General features: G+C 47.3%; 1 protein-coding gene across 1 annotated transcript in view; it reads left to right on the top strand.

Moving 5' to 3' along the window:
* Positions 1-413, top strand: part of LOC148474075 (ficolin-1-A-like) — a 62,741-nt gene extending 62,328 nt beyond the window's left edge. Inside the window, exon 7 of the mRNA XM_088459192.1 lies at positions 57-413. Coding sequence (XP_088315318.1) covers positions 57-307 — 251 coding nt within the window. The 3' untranslated portion in view covers positions 308-413. The remainder of the gene's footprint in view (positions 1-56) is intronic.
* Positions 414-18,840: the final 18,427 nt, after the last annotated feature.

Below are 18,840 nucleotides of genomic sequence, written 5' to 3'. Positions count from 1 at the left end.
ATACTCTGTTTGAGCAGTAATATTTGGAATGTCATTATGTCTCCTGTCTGTTCCAGGTGACTCACTTTCCCTGCACAAAAATTCCCAATTTTCCACCAAAGACCGAAACAATGATGAAACCAAAAAGCTCTGTGCCGAATTGTACAAAGGAGGGTGGTGGTATAAAGGCTGTTATTGGTCTCACCTAAATGGCCTCTACCTGAGGGGCAATCACAGCAGCAATAGCCAGGGAATTATCTGGTACACCGGCCGAGGGATAAATTATTCGTACAAAGTTTCAGAAATGAAAATGCGACCACAATCCTGAGAAAATTTTATAAAACTAAACTGTAGATAAGGGGTGAAACTTGTCCTGTGACTCAGATATAAGGACCCCACGCCATGATACACGGTATAAAATGTTTATGATTGTATTTGGCATTATTAAATTACATTTATACTTATTAATTGTCAGTATATTTTTGTGATCATTGTAAGATTTAACCAATGATTTAATTAAAGCTCTTAAAACCACAGCAATGTAACTTTGTCTGTTATGTACTTTCGTGGCCCCTTATCATGTAAAGTGTAACACAATGTATTAGTAATATGTGACCTCTGCATTAATAATTTTTATGAAAGGTTATTGGTGGTGGCTCCCTGCAGTATAAGAAGGGATAATTCCATTTGTACATTAAGCTGTAAATGCCGGTACTCCTAAACCATATTTAAGTAATGATAAAGTTATGCAGTTTACAACTAAAGAGTCTGCACTCTAAAGAGCCAATGGAAAAACAGAAAAACTTATAGTAATATGTATATACCAACATTTTTGTATAAATAAATACAAATTAAATATTGCACACTTAGGGGTAAATTTACTAAGAATCGTGTTGGTCCCGATTTGCATTTTCGGGTGAAAATATCACTTTTTTTCAAATTGGGAATTTACACTTACACGTCGCAAAACGACAGATGACCCAAGTCAGCTGTAATTTCACACGGCCCGCTAGCCAATCAGCAGCCGCTTAACATGTAGCGGCCGATCATTGACTGTGACCCACGTGGAAACAGCCAATGAGTGGCCGCTATATTGTAGTTCCACAAGTGCTAAAGGGCAGGCATGCTGGCACCTGTAGTCCCACTGTAAAATACAATAGTTTACATCAATTTATCACTTTATTACCCCCATACCAACAGCCCAGGGGTGCAGGGAAGAGCCCCGGACTTCAGACCAAGCCTGAGGTTTCAGGGGGGGACCCCTTTTTGGGTTAGTTCCCACCTCCCGTGAGATCCCCAGCTTGGCCTGACCGGCTTGGGCTGATAATGATTTGGCCATGGAGCCCCAGTGAAAGGGTCTCCAGGCTGTGGCATTACAGCCCGATTGGTTTGGGTCCGGTGCTGGTTTTAAATATAGAGAGAAACCCTACGCAATTTTTTTCCCCCTATATTTAAAACCAGGACTGGCCCTGCAGCCTGGTGTTGGTTCTTAAATTACAGTGGAACTCTACTCATTTTGTTACCTGTAATTTAAGGAACCAGGACTGGCTGGCAAGTCCGGGGCTGGTTATGCTTTTGGTGGGGACCCTATGTAATTTTTTTTTTAAATTAATCCTTAACATAGTAAAATTAAAACAAGCAGCCTGCACATATTTCACTGATATGTGCAGCCTGCTTGTTCGGGAGAGAAACTCGGGCAGGCAAATTGGGGATTCAACACGGACAGGATCGAGCAAATACACCATCAATCAGCTCGATCCTGTCAAAACCGGGAGCGTGGTAAATTCCCGATTTAAACAGTGAAAAAAACTGCAGTTTTTGATCGTTCCTATCTGAGTTGAAAATCGTGACAAACTCGAATCTTAGTAAATTTACCCCTTAGAGACCATTTCCCCTATTCAACATCACCAAGAAATGCTTCAGAAAAAAAGACATTTGAAAGTAATTGTATTTTGAAGTCTGACCACAAGATGGCAGTAAACAGCTACAATCTGTCCGTTTTTTGCGATCTGTACCGGCAACCTGCACTGTAACAGTATGTACACGGACACGTACTCCCACAGCGCTGCTCAGTGACAATGATAGCGGCTCCCTTACTCCCCATCTGCTCTGTGTGTATTGAGACACCTGGCGCTGGCTATTTACTGTAGTGTGCACTTTGAGGTTCATCTCTATAGATCACTGGGTGCAGGGTGCCAGCCGGCACTGGCTGATTACTGTTGCTTTGTAACACTACAGTAACCAGCCAGCGCTGGCTGGCCCACAGCCCCCAGTGATATATAGAGATGAATTTCAAGTGCACACTAACAGTATAACAGTAACCAGCCAGCGCCAGCCCCCAGTGTACAATCCCCCATGACCACGCCACCTGTGTGGCCACGCCCCCTGCACTAGTTTTTACTGTGAAATGTTGGAGGGTATGTGACATTTCTACTCGCAGCCCCCTGAGCTGGCAGACAGAAATGATAAAAAAGTGATATATGTGATACAACTTTTACACCGGAGCTAAAACCCGGGTTATTGCAGGGTTAACCCGGGCAACTCCTTGGTGTAAAAGGGCTGAAGGTTGGATCGCCGGGTTGAGTGAGCCAGCAATCCAACCCAGGTAAATAGCAGGGTTTAACACAGGCGTAGCCCGTGAAACCCTGCTGTGTGTACGGCGCACTCCGGGTCACGATGACCTGGAGCGCGCCGCAAGCCGGCCGATTGGTCCAGCTTCAGTGGCCCTTGGAGATGACGTCAACTCCAAGCGTCCACTTTCACGCCGGAAAAGCCGGGTCTATGCAGACCCGACTTTGGTGTGAGCGGCACCGACTCGGGAATATCTCGAGTCGGCGCCGGCTAAATTCCGGGTCTGACTCGGACAGGAACCCTGTTCCAACTCCGGGTCAGACCCGGAATTTTGGTGGAAAAGGGGTATAAGAGGTTAACGCTGCTACTTACTACTATGGGGTGAATTCAAGTGTTTTGCGCGTTGGCGGCACTAGATGGCGCTCGATTGAGTAATTGAATTGTTACTCTGTTCGGGCGCACACAGCCACCGGCACTGACATTTCTGATCACAGCCCCCAAGCTGACGTGCAGAAATGACCGAAGTGATCTATTTAAACACTCAAACTGGAGTTTTCATGGGCACGACAATGTCCCGTCATTTTGACGGGCTGCTGATCAATAGATGTAACTCAAAGGGGGAGATGTATCAAACCTTCTAAAGAGGATAGGTGGGGACATTGCTTATAGCAACCAATTATGAATGCTAACCAGATGCTAATTGCTGCTATGGGCAGCCTCTCCACTTGCTGCAATAGCATTTTCTTGGCTCACGTGTAGTCCTGAATCTGTCCTGAACACATGCACAAGTATATACCAATATTTTTGCATAATTAAATACAAATTAAATATTGCACATCTAGAGACCGTATCACTTATTCAACAGTGGCGTAACTTCATCCCAGGTGCCCGGAGGCAAGATAAATGTTGGTGCCCCCCCCCAAATTAAAATGTACCACCCCCTCAGCACCTATGCCAGCCCCAGCTGCCGCCCCTCTATGCAGTTCCCCCAGTAGTGGTCCCCCTGTGCAGTGCCCTCTGTTGAGGTCCCCCTATGCAGTGCCGCCTATGTAGTGCCCCCCAGTAATGGTCCCCCTATGCAGTACCTCCAGTAGTGGTCCCCCTTTGCAGTGCCCCAGTACTAAGGGCCCCTGTAGTGCTCCCAGTAGTAAGCCCCCTGTAGTAAACCCCCAGTAGTAAACTCCCTGTAGTGCCCCCAGTAGTAAGCCCCCTGTAGAAAGCCCCCAGTAGTAAGCCCCGGTAATGCCCCCTGTAGAAAGCCCCCTGTAGAAAGCCCCCAGTAATGCCCCCTGCAGTAAGCCCCCAGTAATGCCCCCTGTATCAAGCCCCCTGTAATGACCCCTGTAGAAAGCCCCCAGTAATGTCCCCTGTAGTAAGCCCCCATAATGCCCCCCGTAGTAAGCCCCCTGTAATGCCCCCTGTAGTAAGCCCCCAGTAATGCCCCCTGTAGTGAGCCCCAAGTAATGCCCCCTGTAGTGAGCCCCCAGTAATGCCCCCTGTAGTGAGCCCCCAACAATGCCCCCTGTAGTGAGCCACCAATAATGCCGCCTGTAGTGAGCCCCTCCCACGCGAGCGCACACACATACAAAATATAAAAACAATACTTACCTGAAACCCCGCTCCAGTCCTGCTGCCTTCCGTCCCCGGTGCCCGCTCCTCGGAACTATGGGATTGACATCATGACGTCACTCCCATAGCGCATTGCGAGACCCGGAAGCGGGGCTCACACTGAGCTCCGTTCCTCCGGCTACCGCAGGGGGGAACGAAGGAGCTGGGCGCCCGCTGGTAATACACTCAGCGGGCGCCCGGCAAATAGGGGATGCGACTGCACCCCCCGTATTGACACCGCTGGAGGTGGAGCCCCGATCAGCGGCGCTCCATCTCCATGGCAGTGACCGGAACGGCCCGGGGGACAATGGAGCCAGGTGCCCCCTTAAGGGCTGGAGCCCGGCGGCAAATGACTCCATTGTCTCCGGGAGTTCTGCCACTGCTATTCAACATCATCAAGACTTTAGAACAGTGGTTCTCAAACTCGGTCCTCAGGACCCCCCACAGGTCATGTTTTCCAGGTCACCTAGCAGGTGCTCAGGCATAGTCATTACTCACTGACACATTTTAAAAGATCCACAGGTGGAGCTAATTATTTCACTTATGATTCTGTGAGGAGACCTGCAAAACATGCACTGTTTGGGGTCCTGAGGACCGAGTTTGAGAACCTGTGCTTTAGAAGAAGAAAAAAGAAAGTAATTGTAATGGCAATTGCATCTTGAAGTCTGACCACAAGATGGCAGCAAATAGCTACCAAGTTCAAAAGGTACAATAAATAGATAGACATTAAGGGCAGAATTTACTAAGCGCCTGTGTTCTAAACCCCGGCGGTTTGACAGCGGGTTCTAAACCCTGAGGGTTTGGCGGCGGTTTGACGGCGGGTTATAAACCCTAGGGGTTTAGTGGCGGCTTCTAAATGACAGCCCCATTCTATTCTATTCTAAAGTTTGCTTTGACTGCAGTTTTGCAGTGGTTTTGGCCTTAGTACATCTGCGGATAGCAAAACCGCTGCCAAACCGCTGGGGTTTAGAACCCACCGAGGTTTAGAACCCGTCGCTTAGTAAATTTTGCCCTACGGCAGTGGTTCCCAAACTTTCTCAGTTCGAGGCACCCTTAAGGACTCAGGCCCTGATTCAGAGCCGGACGCTCTGACAGAGCGCTTGCTCTGAATCAGGGCCGTCCCTCTGAATTTAAGAGCGGCCTCTTGGCCGCTCGCATAGCTGTGGGTGACCACCCACAGCTATAGCGAGTGGCCAAAATGATGGTCGCAATGGTCAAGACCATCGCGACCATCAGGCTTGCGATGAGACCCTTGCGGTAGGGTCTCGTTTCCGCAAGCCCTGGAGTGCTTTTGGCTCTATCAGGCTAAAAAGTGGAATGTTATGCAATGGCCAAGTCAATCCCCTGACCTGAATCCGATTGAGCATGCATTTCACTTGATGAAGACAAAACTGAAGGCAAAATGCCCCAAGAACAAGCAGGAACCGAAGACATTTGCAGTAGAGGCCTGGCAGAGCATCACCAGGGATGAAACCCAGCGTCTGGTGATGTCTATGCGTTCCAGACTTCAGGCTGTAATTGCCTGCAAAGGATTTGCAACAAAGTATTAAAAAGTGAAAGTTTGATTTAGGATTGTTTAGTTTGTCCCATTACTTTTGGCTCCTTAAAAAGTGGGAGGCACATATAGAAACCGTTGTAATTCCTACACCGTTCACCTGATTTGGATGTAATTACCCTCAAATTAAATCTGAATGTCTGCAAAGCACATCTTGTTTGTTTCATTTCAAAGCCATTATGGTGGTGAATAGAGGCCAAAATATGAAAATTCTGTCAATGTCCCAATATTTATGCACCTGACTGTATATATATATATATATATATATATATATATATAATATATATGTAGCAAACGTATATAATATATATAAAATACACACTACACGCATATACCGTATGAAAACAAACACATACATACACACTAACACATATACACACACATATATAGTATACACACACATAAACACATCTCCGCTAACACAAATACACACACATATACAGTATACATATACAGTATACACACATACATACACACTAACACATACACACACTAACACATATACACACATTAACACATACATACACATATACACTAACACATACACAGTATGCATACACTAACACACACTGTATATACGATAACACGCACACATATACACATACATTACATATACATATATACACAATTAAACAGTACATATAGAAACTTACTGTTTATGTAGCTGCTGCTCACATCATTAGGCTCCGCCCCCTCATGCCGTAATGCCGCGATCCGCAGGTCATTTGGGGGCGGGGTGGGCTGTTTTGGCCCCGCCCCTTTTGGCCGCTGTATTAGCAGGGGGAATTGGTCCATGGGGGGGATTCTAGCTACTCATAGCCCCCCTTGGGTGCTCTAGAGGTGGGGGCCCCGGGACGACCACCCCTATCGGCCCTGCCGTCAGACCGTCCTCCTCTCTTCTCTATTCAGAATGCAGGGCATGACGTCATCACGCCCCCCATTGTGCCCGGCATTCTGGGAGGACCAGTGCAGTGTGAGTACTGGACTGCTGGACTGGTAAGGGGGGGAGAGAGCGTGCAGCTGTGCACCTTGGTCCTGATTTGTTTTGGTGGAGGTGGGAGTGTCACCATGATTTACAGCACCGGGTGAACCAACTTTAGTGACGCCTCTGTGAGGCCCCCTCCCTATAGAACATTGTGGCACTCAGCACTGTGTGCTCTCTCCCACCGGCTCTGCTCACCAACCTAACCCTCTCCACTATAGTTCCCCATGCGACCCCCACCCAGGGGCGTAGGGAGGGCGGTTCCAGTGGAGTGCAAGCTCCAGGCACCGAAGGTGTCCGGAGGCGCTGCGTGCTGTGTACCCGACAGCTGTCTAAGCTGACAGCCTGCCGGGTGCCAGCATTGAACTGTGAACGCTGGCCTCTGAAGTGATCGGAGGTTAAGGAAGCCTCCGATCACTTCAGAGGCCAGCATTCCCAGTGATGCAGCGCGCGGGTGATGTCATCCACGCACTGAGGAGTCTGCACTGCCGCACCTGCTGGATCTATTTAGATCCAGTCAGGGTGGCAACGACAGCCTGGACGACGGCCACGATGGATCAGGTAAGTACTGGGGGGGGGGGACAGAACTACAGGATCACTACTTTAAGGGGTAAAGGGGCACAACTACTGGGGGCATTGTTTTTGGGCACCACTACAGGGGGCACTGCATATGGGCACCACTACAGGGGACTGTCCCTAATCCTTGTTTTTACTTGGGGGGGGCGCCACAGCACGCACATGCTCTGGGCGCCCTGGCTACACGCCACTCCTCTGCCCCCACCCTATAGTATAGCAATTTCTGATGGCAGCCCCTCCTCCCCATTACTTATCTTTAGTAGCGACGTTCAGCTCTGAGTTCTCAGATCAGCCAGGACCCAATTCAGCAACAAGGAACCTCTCTGCCTGTTGCTTACTACTGACAGCTCCCGCACACTCCTGCGTTCTGCAATCCCCTCGCTCTGCTCACTTCACCTCCCCGGTCCTTTTCCGCAATGGACAAAAAAAAAACAGGCAGCCTTGTTAGGACACCAATCGTGGCACCCCAGTGACAGCGCTGCCACACCACAGGGAGCCGCGGCGCTTAGATTGGGAACCGCTGCATTAAGGGGTATATTTATCCCCCTTAGTTTTGTCAAATTTAGATTTACAGTAAAATATTGTCCTTTATGGGGGGACTATAAAGCAGGCCTCCCCCACATGCCGGTACTTGGAGAACCACAAGTTCCAACATGCTGGGCATTAAGGGGCTGCTGGTACCTATATTCCCCATGTAAAGAAAATATTAAAATAAAGATAGTACTCACAGACTGTTGAAAGTAAAAATGTATTACATACACTCACTCATACACAATACTCACTTTGTCCCCAGGGGCGTCTTTAGAGAGGAGGGGGCCATGTGCATCCCCCGTCACGGGCCCCCTTTTGTCTTCCCGACTGACGCGGCTGGCCGGCCATCACAGAATTAGTAGACTCTGGGCACTAGAGTGAGCTCAAAGTCTACTGCACATGCGCAGATTGCCAAGAAAATGGCGTGGCCGCCATTTCCCCTACGATTTCCTCACAGCGCAAAATGGCGTGGCAGCCATTTTCCGGCATTTTAAGCAGCACTGGGAGACCCGATGCGGGACCTCGGAGAGGTAAGTTTGATAATATGGGTGCAGGGTGTGTGGTAACGGCCCCACTGGACAATGTGCACCGCACACCCTGCATCCATTATAGATACGCCCCTGCTTGTCCCTGGTGTTCGGTCCTCTTCTCCAGTAGAATCCCGCTGTTTGTTAAAAAAAAAAACATAATCACCTAACCCTAGGCACAGATCGGTCCTCTTCTCCAGAAACATTCTCGGGCATTCAAAATAACAAACTACATTGTCCCAATCCATAACAGACACAGAGGAGCTGTATGTGTATTATACACATTAAGCTCTTCTCCGAAGTGACAGGACCCACGAGATTTCCTGCACTTGTAGGACCGCCAGCCAATCAGCGGCCACTACTATAGTAACCAGTCGCTGATTGGCTGTGAGTGGCCTGGTTGTCAATCAACATTTAAAAAAAAAAAAATCCTGCAGTCTTTTCTATTTCAATATAAATTGTATTTTTCAAGTGTGTGTTTTGAGACCTTTTCTGTTTCTGGTGTGTGAAAAAATAGCCAGTCTATTCTAATCTAATAAAAAAAATTGTGCATAGTGTGTTTTTGAGATGCAATGTACAAAAAATATTGCAAAAACTGTAAATACAGTATTACAATCGGTGGGCTCCAGGAAAGACTTTTTTTTTTCTGAAGTTCTACTGGACAAGAGGACTTACCGGCTGGTTGATGTTTGGGAGGAGGGACCTGCTTAACAGTGGGTTTCGTCCTGATCGAAATGAATAGTTATACCACATAACCAAATGAGGGAGTACAAATGAACACACTTTATTACAAGTAAACAAACAAACAATTAACATACAACATACAAAGTATACAGTATACTCAACTTTTGTCTATATATTCATAATACATAGCGACTGTACACATCTTACAATAGTCATTCTATTGGAATGTGGCTGTCTACAGCTAACACCATATCAGGGTTGAAAGGCTCATTATCCATCTCTAATGACAGGTACAAGTTGGCCCCTCAATATATGTCTTGTCTGAACTACACGAAAACAATCTATTTTCAAACGTCAATGAGGCCCAGCACAGGTATAGGTATTACAACTTACAGTATATACCTATGTAGAAATTAATTATTTAACCCACTGGTTACAGGACCCCAATGTTTATGGAGTTGCCACTTTCCGAGAATTGCCAGCCCTGAGCTGACCAGTTTGGGGCTGGAGAATGGTTTGACAGGGAGACGCCAAACTGTGTATCTCCCCGCTGTGCCATTACTACCCCAGCTGGTTAGAGGAAAATAGGGGGACCCCACACTATCACCTCACGCCATTAATTAACCCTTTTGTTACACTATAACACATTGAAGCATGCACAGATCACACTGATCTGTGCATGCTCCTGCTAAACACGCTGCTGCTGAGGCAGTCTATTATAAATGTCTATTTTGTGCATGTGCAGTACAGGGAAAATGGCCACCGCGGCCATTTTCCTGGTGACCAGCGCATACTTTATAGACTCTGGGTGCACTCTAGTGCCCAGAGTCTATAAGTCCGGCGCTGGCCGCACACAGCTCACTGCGCTGCCGGCCGCCAGCCAGAGAGGAGGGGGCTCATGCCAGAGACTGTACACGGGCCGCCTCCTCTCTAGAAACGCCCTTGTATAGACATCCTTGTTAATATCCACTGTGTTGGTCAGCTTTCAACGTCTTTGAAACATTCAAATACGAATTCTCATATTACCAATAGTTTCTTAAACTAAGACAAATAGGGGGCGTGGCCTGGCAGCCATTTGAGAAGGACATGTGGTATCCATCATGTGGTATCAGGGCTCCTGGCCTTTCTGACTTATATCCTCTATATTCCTCCCTTGCCTGGTCCCTGAGACCCTTCCAGTGCCCTACTGTGGGCCTGATTCAGAGCCGCTCGTAAGCGGCCGCTTGTTCGTTCCGAGCGATGTTCGCACATCTGCGCATGCTTATGGGTTTTAGTACGCATGCGCGAACCAGTCAGTGCAGTCAGAAATCGTGTGCTCGCAAAATAGCGAGTGCCTGCTAATTTGAGTGACAGGATAAGGCATTTGTGGGTGGTAACAGGGGAAGGTGCTTGAAAACGGGGAGTGGAGATCCGAACGCAGGCGTGCCAAACGGTCAAAACGGGCGTTTTAAGGGTGTGCATAATTAACAAAGCAGCGTCATTGACCACGTCACTTGGTTGTCTTTTAGCCTGAACTGCTCGCATGATTGCGGTAGGAAAATGCTACCACAAGAATAGCGAACAGTTCATACGCCGTTCGATGTACTCGATTAATCTAATAAATAGCGGAGATGACGTATGGTGCGACCGGCCAGGGGGTGTTTTTTTCAAAATAGCGAGCGCATGTTTTGTTCGCTCGTTCAGACATAGAGGCGTCAACAGACCGCAATGAGCGAGCACTTCATTTAAATATCCGGCCCCTTTTTCAGAACGACCGTCCGCAAATAGCGTTCGGCTCTGAATCAGGCCCTGTGTTTCTTATCAGGCACAGAGTAGAAAGTAGTGTTCACAGAGGTTGGTAAAGCATCCTGCAGACTGTGGCCTACTGTCTTCATTGGAGCCGGGGCCTGGATTTTTGCAGAGACCCTTGCACCCTTTACTGTGATCCCTAGCTCCCCAGCTGCCTGGAGTCACTCAGGAGTGAAGACCCTGCATTTATCTTGCAGCTACTGGCACTATCCTCCCTGCTCTGGATCCTGGGTCCTGGGTCTAGAGGTGGCGCTCTCTCCAGAGACAGTGGGCGTGGCCATCTTTAATTTATTCACTGCACTTCAAGCTACGCTGCAGGAAAGTCCTAACAGTACTTGTTTTTGTCACTTGAGCGCCCTCTTGTGGATTTGTGCTGTAATTGCGGGATATATTAAAAACCTCAAAGCCCTTTGCTGACCACTCCTAGGAGCTGAAGACAGTTACCTGGTACGAGAGCAATCAGGGTCCTCCAATTCACCCCAAGATGAGGCTTGCTCTTCTGCTCTAACACTAGCCAGGTACATGGCGGCCTAAGCCATTTTTCACTGGGGAATGTGACCAGCAGTCGCCTCACTGCTGTATAAGTCTCATAATTTTAAGAAGAGTGTATTTTTTATTTTTTTTGGTCCTAACATTTAATTTTATGTGCGCTATGGGGAAGAATAAAAAGCTCACTGCCGAAAAAGGTCAACTGTCCTCCTCCTACATCAGACCTGCGACAATTCCTTAAGCCGACAGTCCCTTCACCGCTTAGTGATGACTCCTGCTCCTTGTCTTCACCAATTCACGAACCTGCGGCTGAATCTGACCCTCATGCTGCTTCCTTCCAGACCGTCCGGACCCCTAATGGAAGTGATATTTCGCAAATACTCCGACTCTTGCACTCTACGCCTACCCGTCAAGACTTTACCTCTCTAGAGCATATCATGCCACTATCCGTTCAGAACTAGCGGAAATTAAATCGGACATTTCACACCTAGTTGAGAAGGTCTCTCAATGTGAGGATTTTTGGGGACACCTCAATAGATGCTTATAACGGTCTACGTGACATGGTGGTCCGCCAGGCATCTTTGATCACTGCTATGTCCCAGCGGTTGGAGGACTTGGGCAACAGAGGCAGACGCAACAATCTTATGGTGGGTACACACTGGCAGATATATTGACCGATCATTGGCCGAGCATTGGCTGTGCTGCACAGCCAATGGACAAATATGTCTGCCGACCACCCATACACACACACACAGGCAGCCGCAGGGAGGGGACTCACTGCAGCATCAGATGACGGTCGTTCAGTGTGTATGAACGACCATCATCCGCAGATACAGTATATCTGTCAGCTGTGTACCCACCTTTAGGATTCGGGGTGTATCAGAAGATATCTCTGTGAATAGTCTGACTGACTATCTCACCAGAATCTTTAACGATATCCTGGCTAGGGATCCAGAATCTTCCATTGCCTTTGATAGGGCTCACAGGGCACTGAGGCCTCGAAGTGCAGCGAGTGACCAGCCAGGAGACATTATATGTTGCCTACACTATTTTCAACAGAAGGAGGAGATTGTACGCAAGGTCCGTAATCAAGACTCCATTGAGATAGATGGCCACCAGATCCAGATTTTCCAAGATCTGTCGTAGTCTACTCTCCAGAACGGCAAAGCCCTTAGACCTCTTACAGTGGAACTATGTAATCTCAATTCGGTCTATAGATGGGGCTTCCCTTTCAGCCTACAGGTAACGCATCAGGGGAAACAGCTCGTCCTTTGAGATCCTTCGGATTTGTCTACCTTCTGTGCTGCTTTGGGGATTACTCCGACCCAGCTCCCTGATTGGCAAGATTGCATAATGGGCCCTTGTCCACCTGCGCTTCAGATGGACGACGATAGATGGCAAGTTGTTGAACACCCGGCAAAGAGTCCCAATCGTTATAGAAGACCATCCGATAGTCGGGTGACATGAACTTCTATTGGTCTGCTGTGCCTTGTTAATCCCATGGCCCTGGGTTTAGCCGGCCTACATATTACAGGGAGTTGTTTTTTTTTTGGATAGTCATTTATTTATCGGAATTATCACACTGTTTGCCATCTGCCTTCTTTCCGATTAGAGATTGTTATATGTCCCCTTTCAACTGTCAACTGCCTGGACTCGTGCTAACCCAGTGGTTTTGTGATTATGGCTCACTTTTGTGCCATACGTTTTATATGTTTTCCCCATGTTCTCTCGGTCTATATGTTTTGACGGATTCTCTGCACTCTTTTTTATTTTCTATGCTTTGATGTTTTATTGAAGTGTTTTTTGAAGTGCTACTGTATGTCTTAGATCTACCTTAGATTTTATGATACTGTATTTTGAGAATGTGAATGTTTAGGTAGATTTCTTCACTGTTAGGTTACTGTGTTTTTATTGTTTTGGCGGCTGCTGTCGCTGACCCCCGGTGTCCCCCCACATGGCATATGCTTGTCGCTATGCCAGGTTGTGTACGTCACACCCGTGCGACTAAAGGAGCAGTTTTTCAATGTTCTCCATTATTGTTTAAAGCTGGTGCGGCTCCTTCTTTGAAAGGATGCTATTTTCCTAATATTTTTTATAGTAACAATAAGGAAGGTAAAACCCTAGGAGTAGCAATTTTATTCTCTCGTCGTCTCCCTTTCTCAGCCCTGGAGCGCTATTCCATAGTTGATGGTCGGGCATTATTAGTTAAGGGCATTCTTCATGGTCAGATTTATACTTTTGTATCTCTCTATGCGCCTAATGCCAACCAACCCTCATCCCTAAAAAAAAATGTGTTAGACAGTATTGATGCCTTGACAGAGGGGATACTCATTCTAGGGAGCGATTTAAATTGGACACTTCATCCTGATGTAGATACTTCCATTTCGTCCCGTAGTCGCCCGTCTAAACCATACCGAAGTGTTACACACACACTACATGAGCACCAGCTGATCGATACGTGGCATTTACAACACCCTACTGACCGGGACTATACATTTTTCTATATTCTAGACTGGAGTATTTTTTATTGCCCCATAGGTTTTTACATCTCTTACAACATTCCTCTATTGAACCACACTCTCTACCAGTCTTCTCTCTTCTAAACCTTGCACTTGGTGCTTGAATGAAAGCCTTCTTACGGACGCCTATTTCAAACCTCAGTTGGACCAGACTCTGACAGTTAATTTGGAACTAAATGACTCTCCTGAGGTTTCCAGCCTTACGGTTTGGGAGGCTCACAAATGTGTATTGAGAAGGAAATTGATCCAACTGGGTTCTTATCTTAAAAAAAACAATGAGAGGGTTGTAAACTGCATTTGCTCCAATAAATTAGATTGTTTGAATTGAAACACAAAGCCTCTTAGTCAGCAGCAGACCGGAAAGTTTTATCCTTGGCCTGATCTGAACTCAATAAATTATTGAACGAAGGGGTGAAAAGAGATTTTCATTTATGTAAAAACGTTATTTTCAATGGGGCAATAAACCAGGTAAATTATTGGTATGAGCCTTGCGGGCTCACAGAGCGGTATCTTTTATAGAGGTGGTCAAGGGTGAGACTGGTAGAGATCGTAGATTGACCCCCGACATTGCCTCAGCATTTCATTCTTACTATTCAAAGCTGCATGGCCTTTCGTCCTTGGGCTCTCCCTCAGAGGTTGCTACTTTTCAGGAGACTGTATCTAATTATCTCCGGAAGGGTAGTTTCCCCTCTATCTCTGACAAGGACAGGGACTGGTTGGACAGCCCATTCACGTTGGATGAATTAGAAGAAGCTCTAAAAAACACCCATACTGGTAATAGCCTGGGCCCTGATGGCTATACAGTTTTGTATTATAAAATGTTTAAGACCACTCTTTTACCCAAGATGTTATTGGCTTTTAACCCTGTATCTGATAAGATAGGGTTTTCATCCCAGTCCCTTGAAGCCCATGTTGCTGTTATCCATAAGGATGTTAAGGACCAAGCCCGGTGCTTCAGCTATAGGCCTATCTCCCTACTGAACACAGATATTAAACTATTTGCCAAGCTTATTGCAAACAGACTTAAGATTCTTCTTCCGGCATCAGTTCATTCAGACCAGGTTTTGTCCTGGGCCAGGAGACACTAGACAACACCACCAAGGTAATTAACCTGATGCATCTCGCTGTATTGGGAAAGTCCCCATCTCTTCTGTTATCCACTGACACAGAGAAGGCCCTTGACAGAATAAATTGGCTGTTCATGAGGGGTTTGTTGGTGCACATGGGGTTGGGTCCTGCCTCCTTGCATAGGATCCTGGCTTTATATTTCACACCTATGGCACTTATTAAGATAAATGGTGCCCGTTCTGACCCAGTGAGGATTTTTAATGGCACTAGACAGGGATGTCCCCTATCCCCCATTATTTTTGTATTGTGTATGGAGGCATTGGCTAGGGGTATCAGGTTAAACCCTGACATATCTGGGTTATTTGTAGATGGGCATGAATATAAGCTGGCCTTGTTTGCCGACGACCTTCTGGCTGTCCTTACCAGGGCCGTAACTAGGGTGGTGTGAACTGTCATGGCACAGGGCAGGGGGCACTGTTTTGGGTCTGTCAGTGTTCTTGTTTATTATCATTCTCACTAGTAGCTTCCTCTTCTTTTATCCCCAGCATCTCCTGGCTACCTCTATAGCTTTCCTGGCCCTTCCATGAGGCCATGGTCTTTTTTCAGGTACAGTATCTTATGTCCCTATTTAAAAAATGGGGAGGGGGGCACCAATGCTCTCTCTGGCACAGGGCACCAAAAAGTCTAATTACAGCTCTGGTCCTTACCAATCCCTCTTTTTCAGTACCTATTTAATTTTTTGAGTTCCGTGACTTTGGTGCTCTCTCTAATTGAAAAATAAACTACTCTAAATCTATAGCAGTTAACCTTACACCCCCCCCTCTAAGTTTATGTTCCGTTACAGGCTTTGTATTTTTTATTTGTTTTATTTTTATCTGTGATTAATTTTATGTTGTATGATAATTTGATTTTGTTTAATATTGTGGATGTATTTATTCTTTTTTATTGATTTAAATAAAAACCTTTATATGCAAAGAAAAAATACCTAAGATAAATACCACAAAAAGGGCGGGGGAGACAGGAGTCAATGAAGGAGTTTTATATATCTATAGCTATTTATCACTCCTCTGTAAAATAAGGTATAGAAAGAATTTGTAACAGTATCCCAATTAAGCCACAATGTCATATATAAGTCCTTCAGTAGTGGGGATGTTATTGATTTAATATAATCCTTTCACTTTGTACCTAGGCTAGAGCTATGTCACCAATTATTGATGAGATCAATCAATACTTATACTGCAGATAATTTAAATGTTGCTGCTTGCCCAAAATCTCAGAATAAAGCAGTACTTCAGGTGCTCTTCTCTCCTCAGAATTATCTCCCTAACTCCAGGTGCTCTTCTCTCCTCAGGATTATCTCCCTAACTCCAGGTGCTCTTCTCTCCTCAATATTATCTCCCTAACTCCAGGTGCTCTTCTCTCTTTAGGATTATCTCCCTAACTCCAGGTGCTATTCTCTCTTTAGGATTATCTCCCTAACTCCAGGTGCTCTTCTCTCCTCAGGATTACCTTCCTAACTCCAGGTGCTCTTCTCTCCTCAGGATTATCTTCCTAACTCCAGGTGCTCTTCTCTCCTCAGGATTACCTCCCTAACTCCAGGTGCTCTTCTCTCCTCAGGATTATCTTCCTAACTCCAGGAGCTCTTTTCTCCTCAGGATTATCTCCCTAACTCCAAGTGCTCTTCTCTCCTCAGGATTATCTTCCTAACTCCAGGAGCTCTTCTCTCCTCAGGATTATCTCCCTAATTCCAGGTGCTCTTCTCTCCTCAGGATTATGGGCCTGATTCAGAGCCGCTCGTAAGCGGCAGCTCGCTCGCTCCGAGCGATGTTCGCACATCTGCGCATGCGTATGGGTCATACCGCGCATGCGCCAACCAGTCATTGCGGTCGGAAATCGTGCACTCGCAAAACAGCGAGGGCCTGCTAATTTGAGTCACAGAATGAGGCGTTTGTGGGTGGTAACAGGGGAAGGTGCTTGAACGCGGGGAGTGGAGATCCGAACGCAGGCGTGCCAAACGGTCAAACGGGCGTTTAATGGGAGTGCATAATTAGTAAGGGAGTGTCATCGACCACATCACTTGGTTGTCTTTTAGCCTGAACTGCTCGCAGTGATAGCGGGAAGTAAATCCTACCACAAGCACTGCGAGCAGTTCAGGCGCCTTTCGATGTACTCGATTAATCTAATAAATAGCGGAGATGACGTATGATGCGAACTGCCAGGGGGCGTCTTTACAAAATAGCGAGCGCATGTTTCGTTCGCTCGCTCAGACATAGACGCGTCAACAGACCGCAAAGAGCAAGCACTCAATTTAAATAGCCGGCACCTTTTTCTGAACGACCGTTCGCAAATAGCGTCCGGCTCTGAATCAGGCCCTATGTCCCTAGTATTTTTTCTCCTATTTTGCTATATGTTTGACTAGGATTCCCTATAATAGTGTTAGTATAAGTTCTCAAGGTGACTTCTGGGGTAGAATAACTCCTATCTGTGCTGTTTACATATAAGGTAAATTATTAATGCTTTATGATAGATCCAGCTGAGTGTATTACTGGTGTAATCATACTCACTGTAGGTACAGTGCTACTGCTGTTCCCACTACCACTAGTTAGCTTCAATCACTTCTGCTATGAAACTAGCTGTCAGCTGCCTGTATAATGCAGACTCTCCTTGCCTTGATATCGGTGGCTGGGACCAGTGGCATATCTAGGGTATTTGGAGCCCAGGGCAAATTTGAAAAGGGAGCCCCCCCACCCCCCCCGATATATGCGCGCGGCAAAGGCCCGAGCAGGAAAAATGGGCGTGGTCGCTTAAAAATGGGGCGTGTCAACAAGACACACCCCTTTATCTTCACGCTGAACATTTCGATCCATATGCACCTTAACCCCAGTAGTACCCCTTATACAGTACCCCCAGTATGCAGTTGTGGTCCATCTTATGCAGGCCCATAGTAGTGCCCCTTATACAGTATCCCCAGTAGTGGTCCCCCTTATACAGCCCCCAGTTAGTTCCCCTTACTCAGTGCCCCCAGTAGTGGTCCCCCCAAATGCAGTGCCCTATGTAGTGTTCCCCCTTATGCAGTGCCCCCAGTAGCAGTCCCCACAATGCAGTGCACCCAGTAGTTTTATCCCCTTATGCAGTGCCCTTTATATAGTGCCCCCAGTAGTAGTCCCCCCCTATGCAGTGCCCTTTATATAGTGCTCCCAGCAGTAGTCCCCCCCCATGCAGGTTTCCCAGTAGTGGTCCCCCTTATGCAGGCACCCAGTTGTGATCCCCCCCTATCTAGTGCAGCCTGTAGTGGTCCCCCCAGTGCAGTGCCCCTAGCAATAAGCCCCTTATATAGTGCCCCCAGCAGTAGTACCCCCCCTCCCATGCAGTGCCCCCAGTAGTGGTCCCCCTGATGCAGGCCCCCAGTAGTGACCCCCCCCTATCCAGTGCCCCCTGTAGTGGTCCTTCCTATTATTGCCCCCAGTTGTGGTCCCCCCAGTGCAGTGCCCGTAGTAGTAGGCCCCTTTTATAATGCCCCCAGTAGTAGTTCCCCCCCCAAATAGTGGTCCCCAGTTGAGGTTCCCCCTCCCGATTAAGTGCCCCCAGTAATAGCCCCCCCAGTAGAGGTCCTGCCAATAATGGTGCCCCCAGTAGTAGCCACTCCCCCCATTGTGCCCACACCCCCAGTAGAGGTCCCCCCAGTAGTAGCCACCCCCCTCCCCCGTTGTGCCCCCAGTAGTGCAGACAGGTTTAAAAAAATATATATAAAAATATACTTACCTGAATCCACGCTGCTGCTCCGGACAGCGACACCGCTCCCGCCGCCCGCCAGTTCTCCCGGGCTAGCGCGCTCAGCATTATGGGAGAGACGTCATGATGTCATGACGTCTGTCCCATCAGCCACTGCAGGAGCCGGACGGAAGTCCGGCTTTTGCAGTGGGTGCTGCAGCAGTCAATGAGAGTCTATCTGACTCTCATTGG

This window comes from Taudactylus pleione, unplaced genomic scaffold (assembly GCF_031769625.1).
Source record: "Taudactylus pleione unplaced genomic scaffold, aTauple2 ptg000897l, whole genome shotgun sequence".
Lineage (NCBI taxonomy): Eukaryota > Metazoa > Chordata > Amphibia > Anura > Myobatrachidae > Taudactylus > Taudactylus pleione.
The sequence above is the reverse complement of the archived record's forward strand: the minus strand, read 5'-3'. Positions and strand labels throughout refer to the sequence as shown.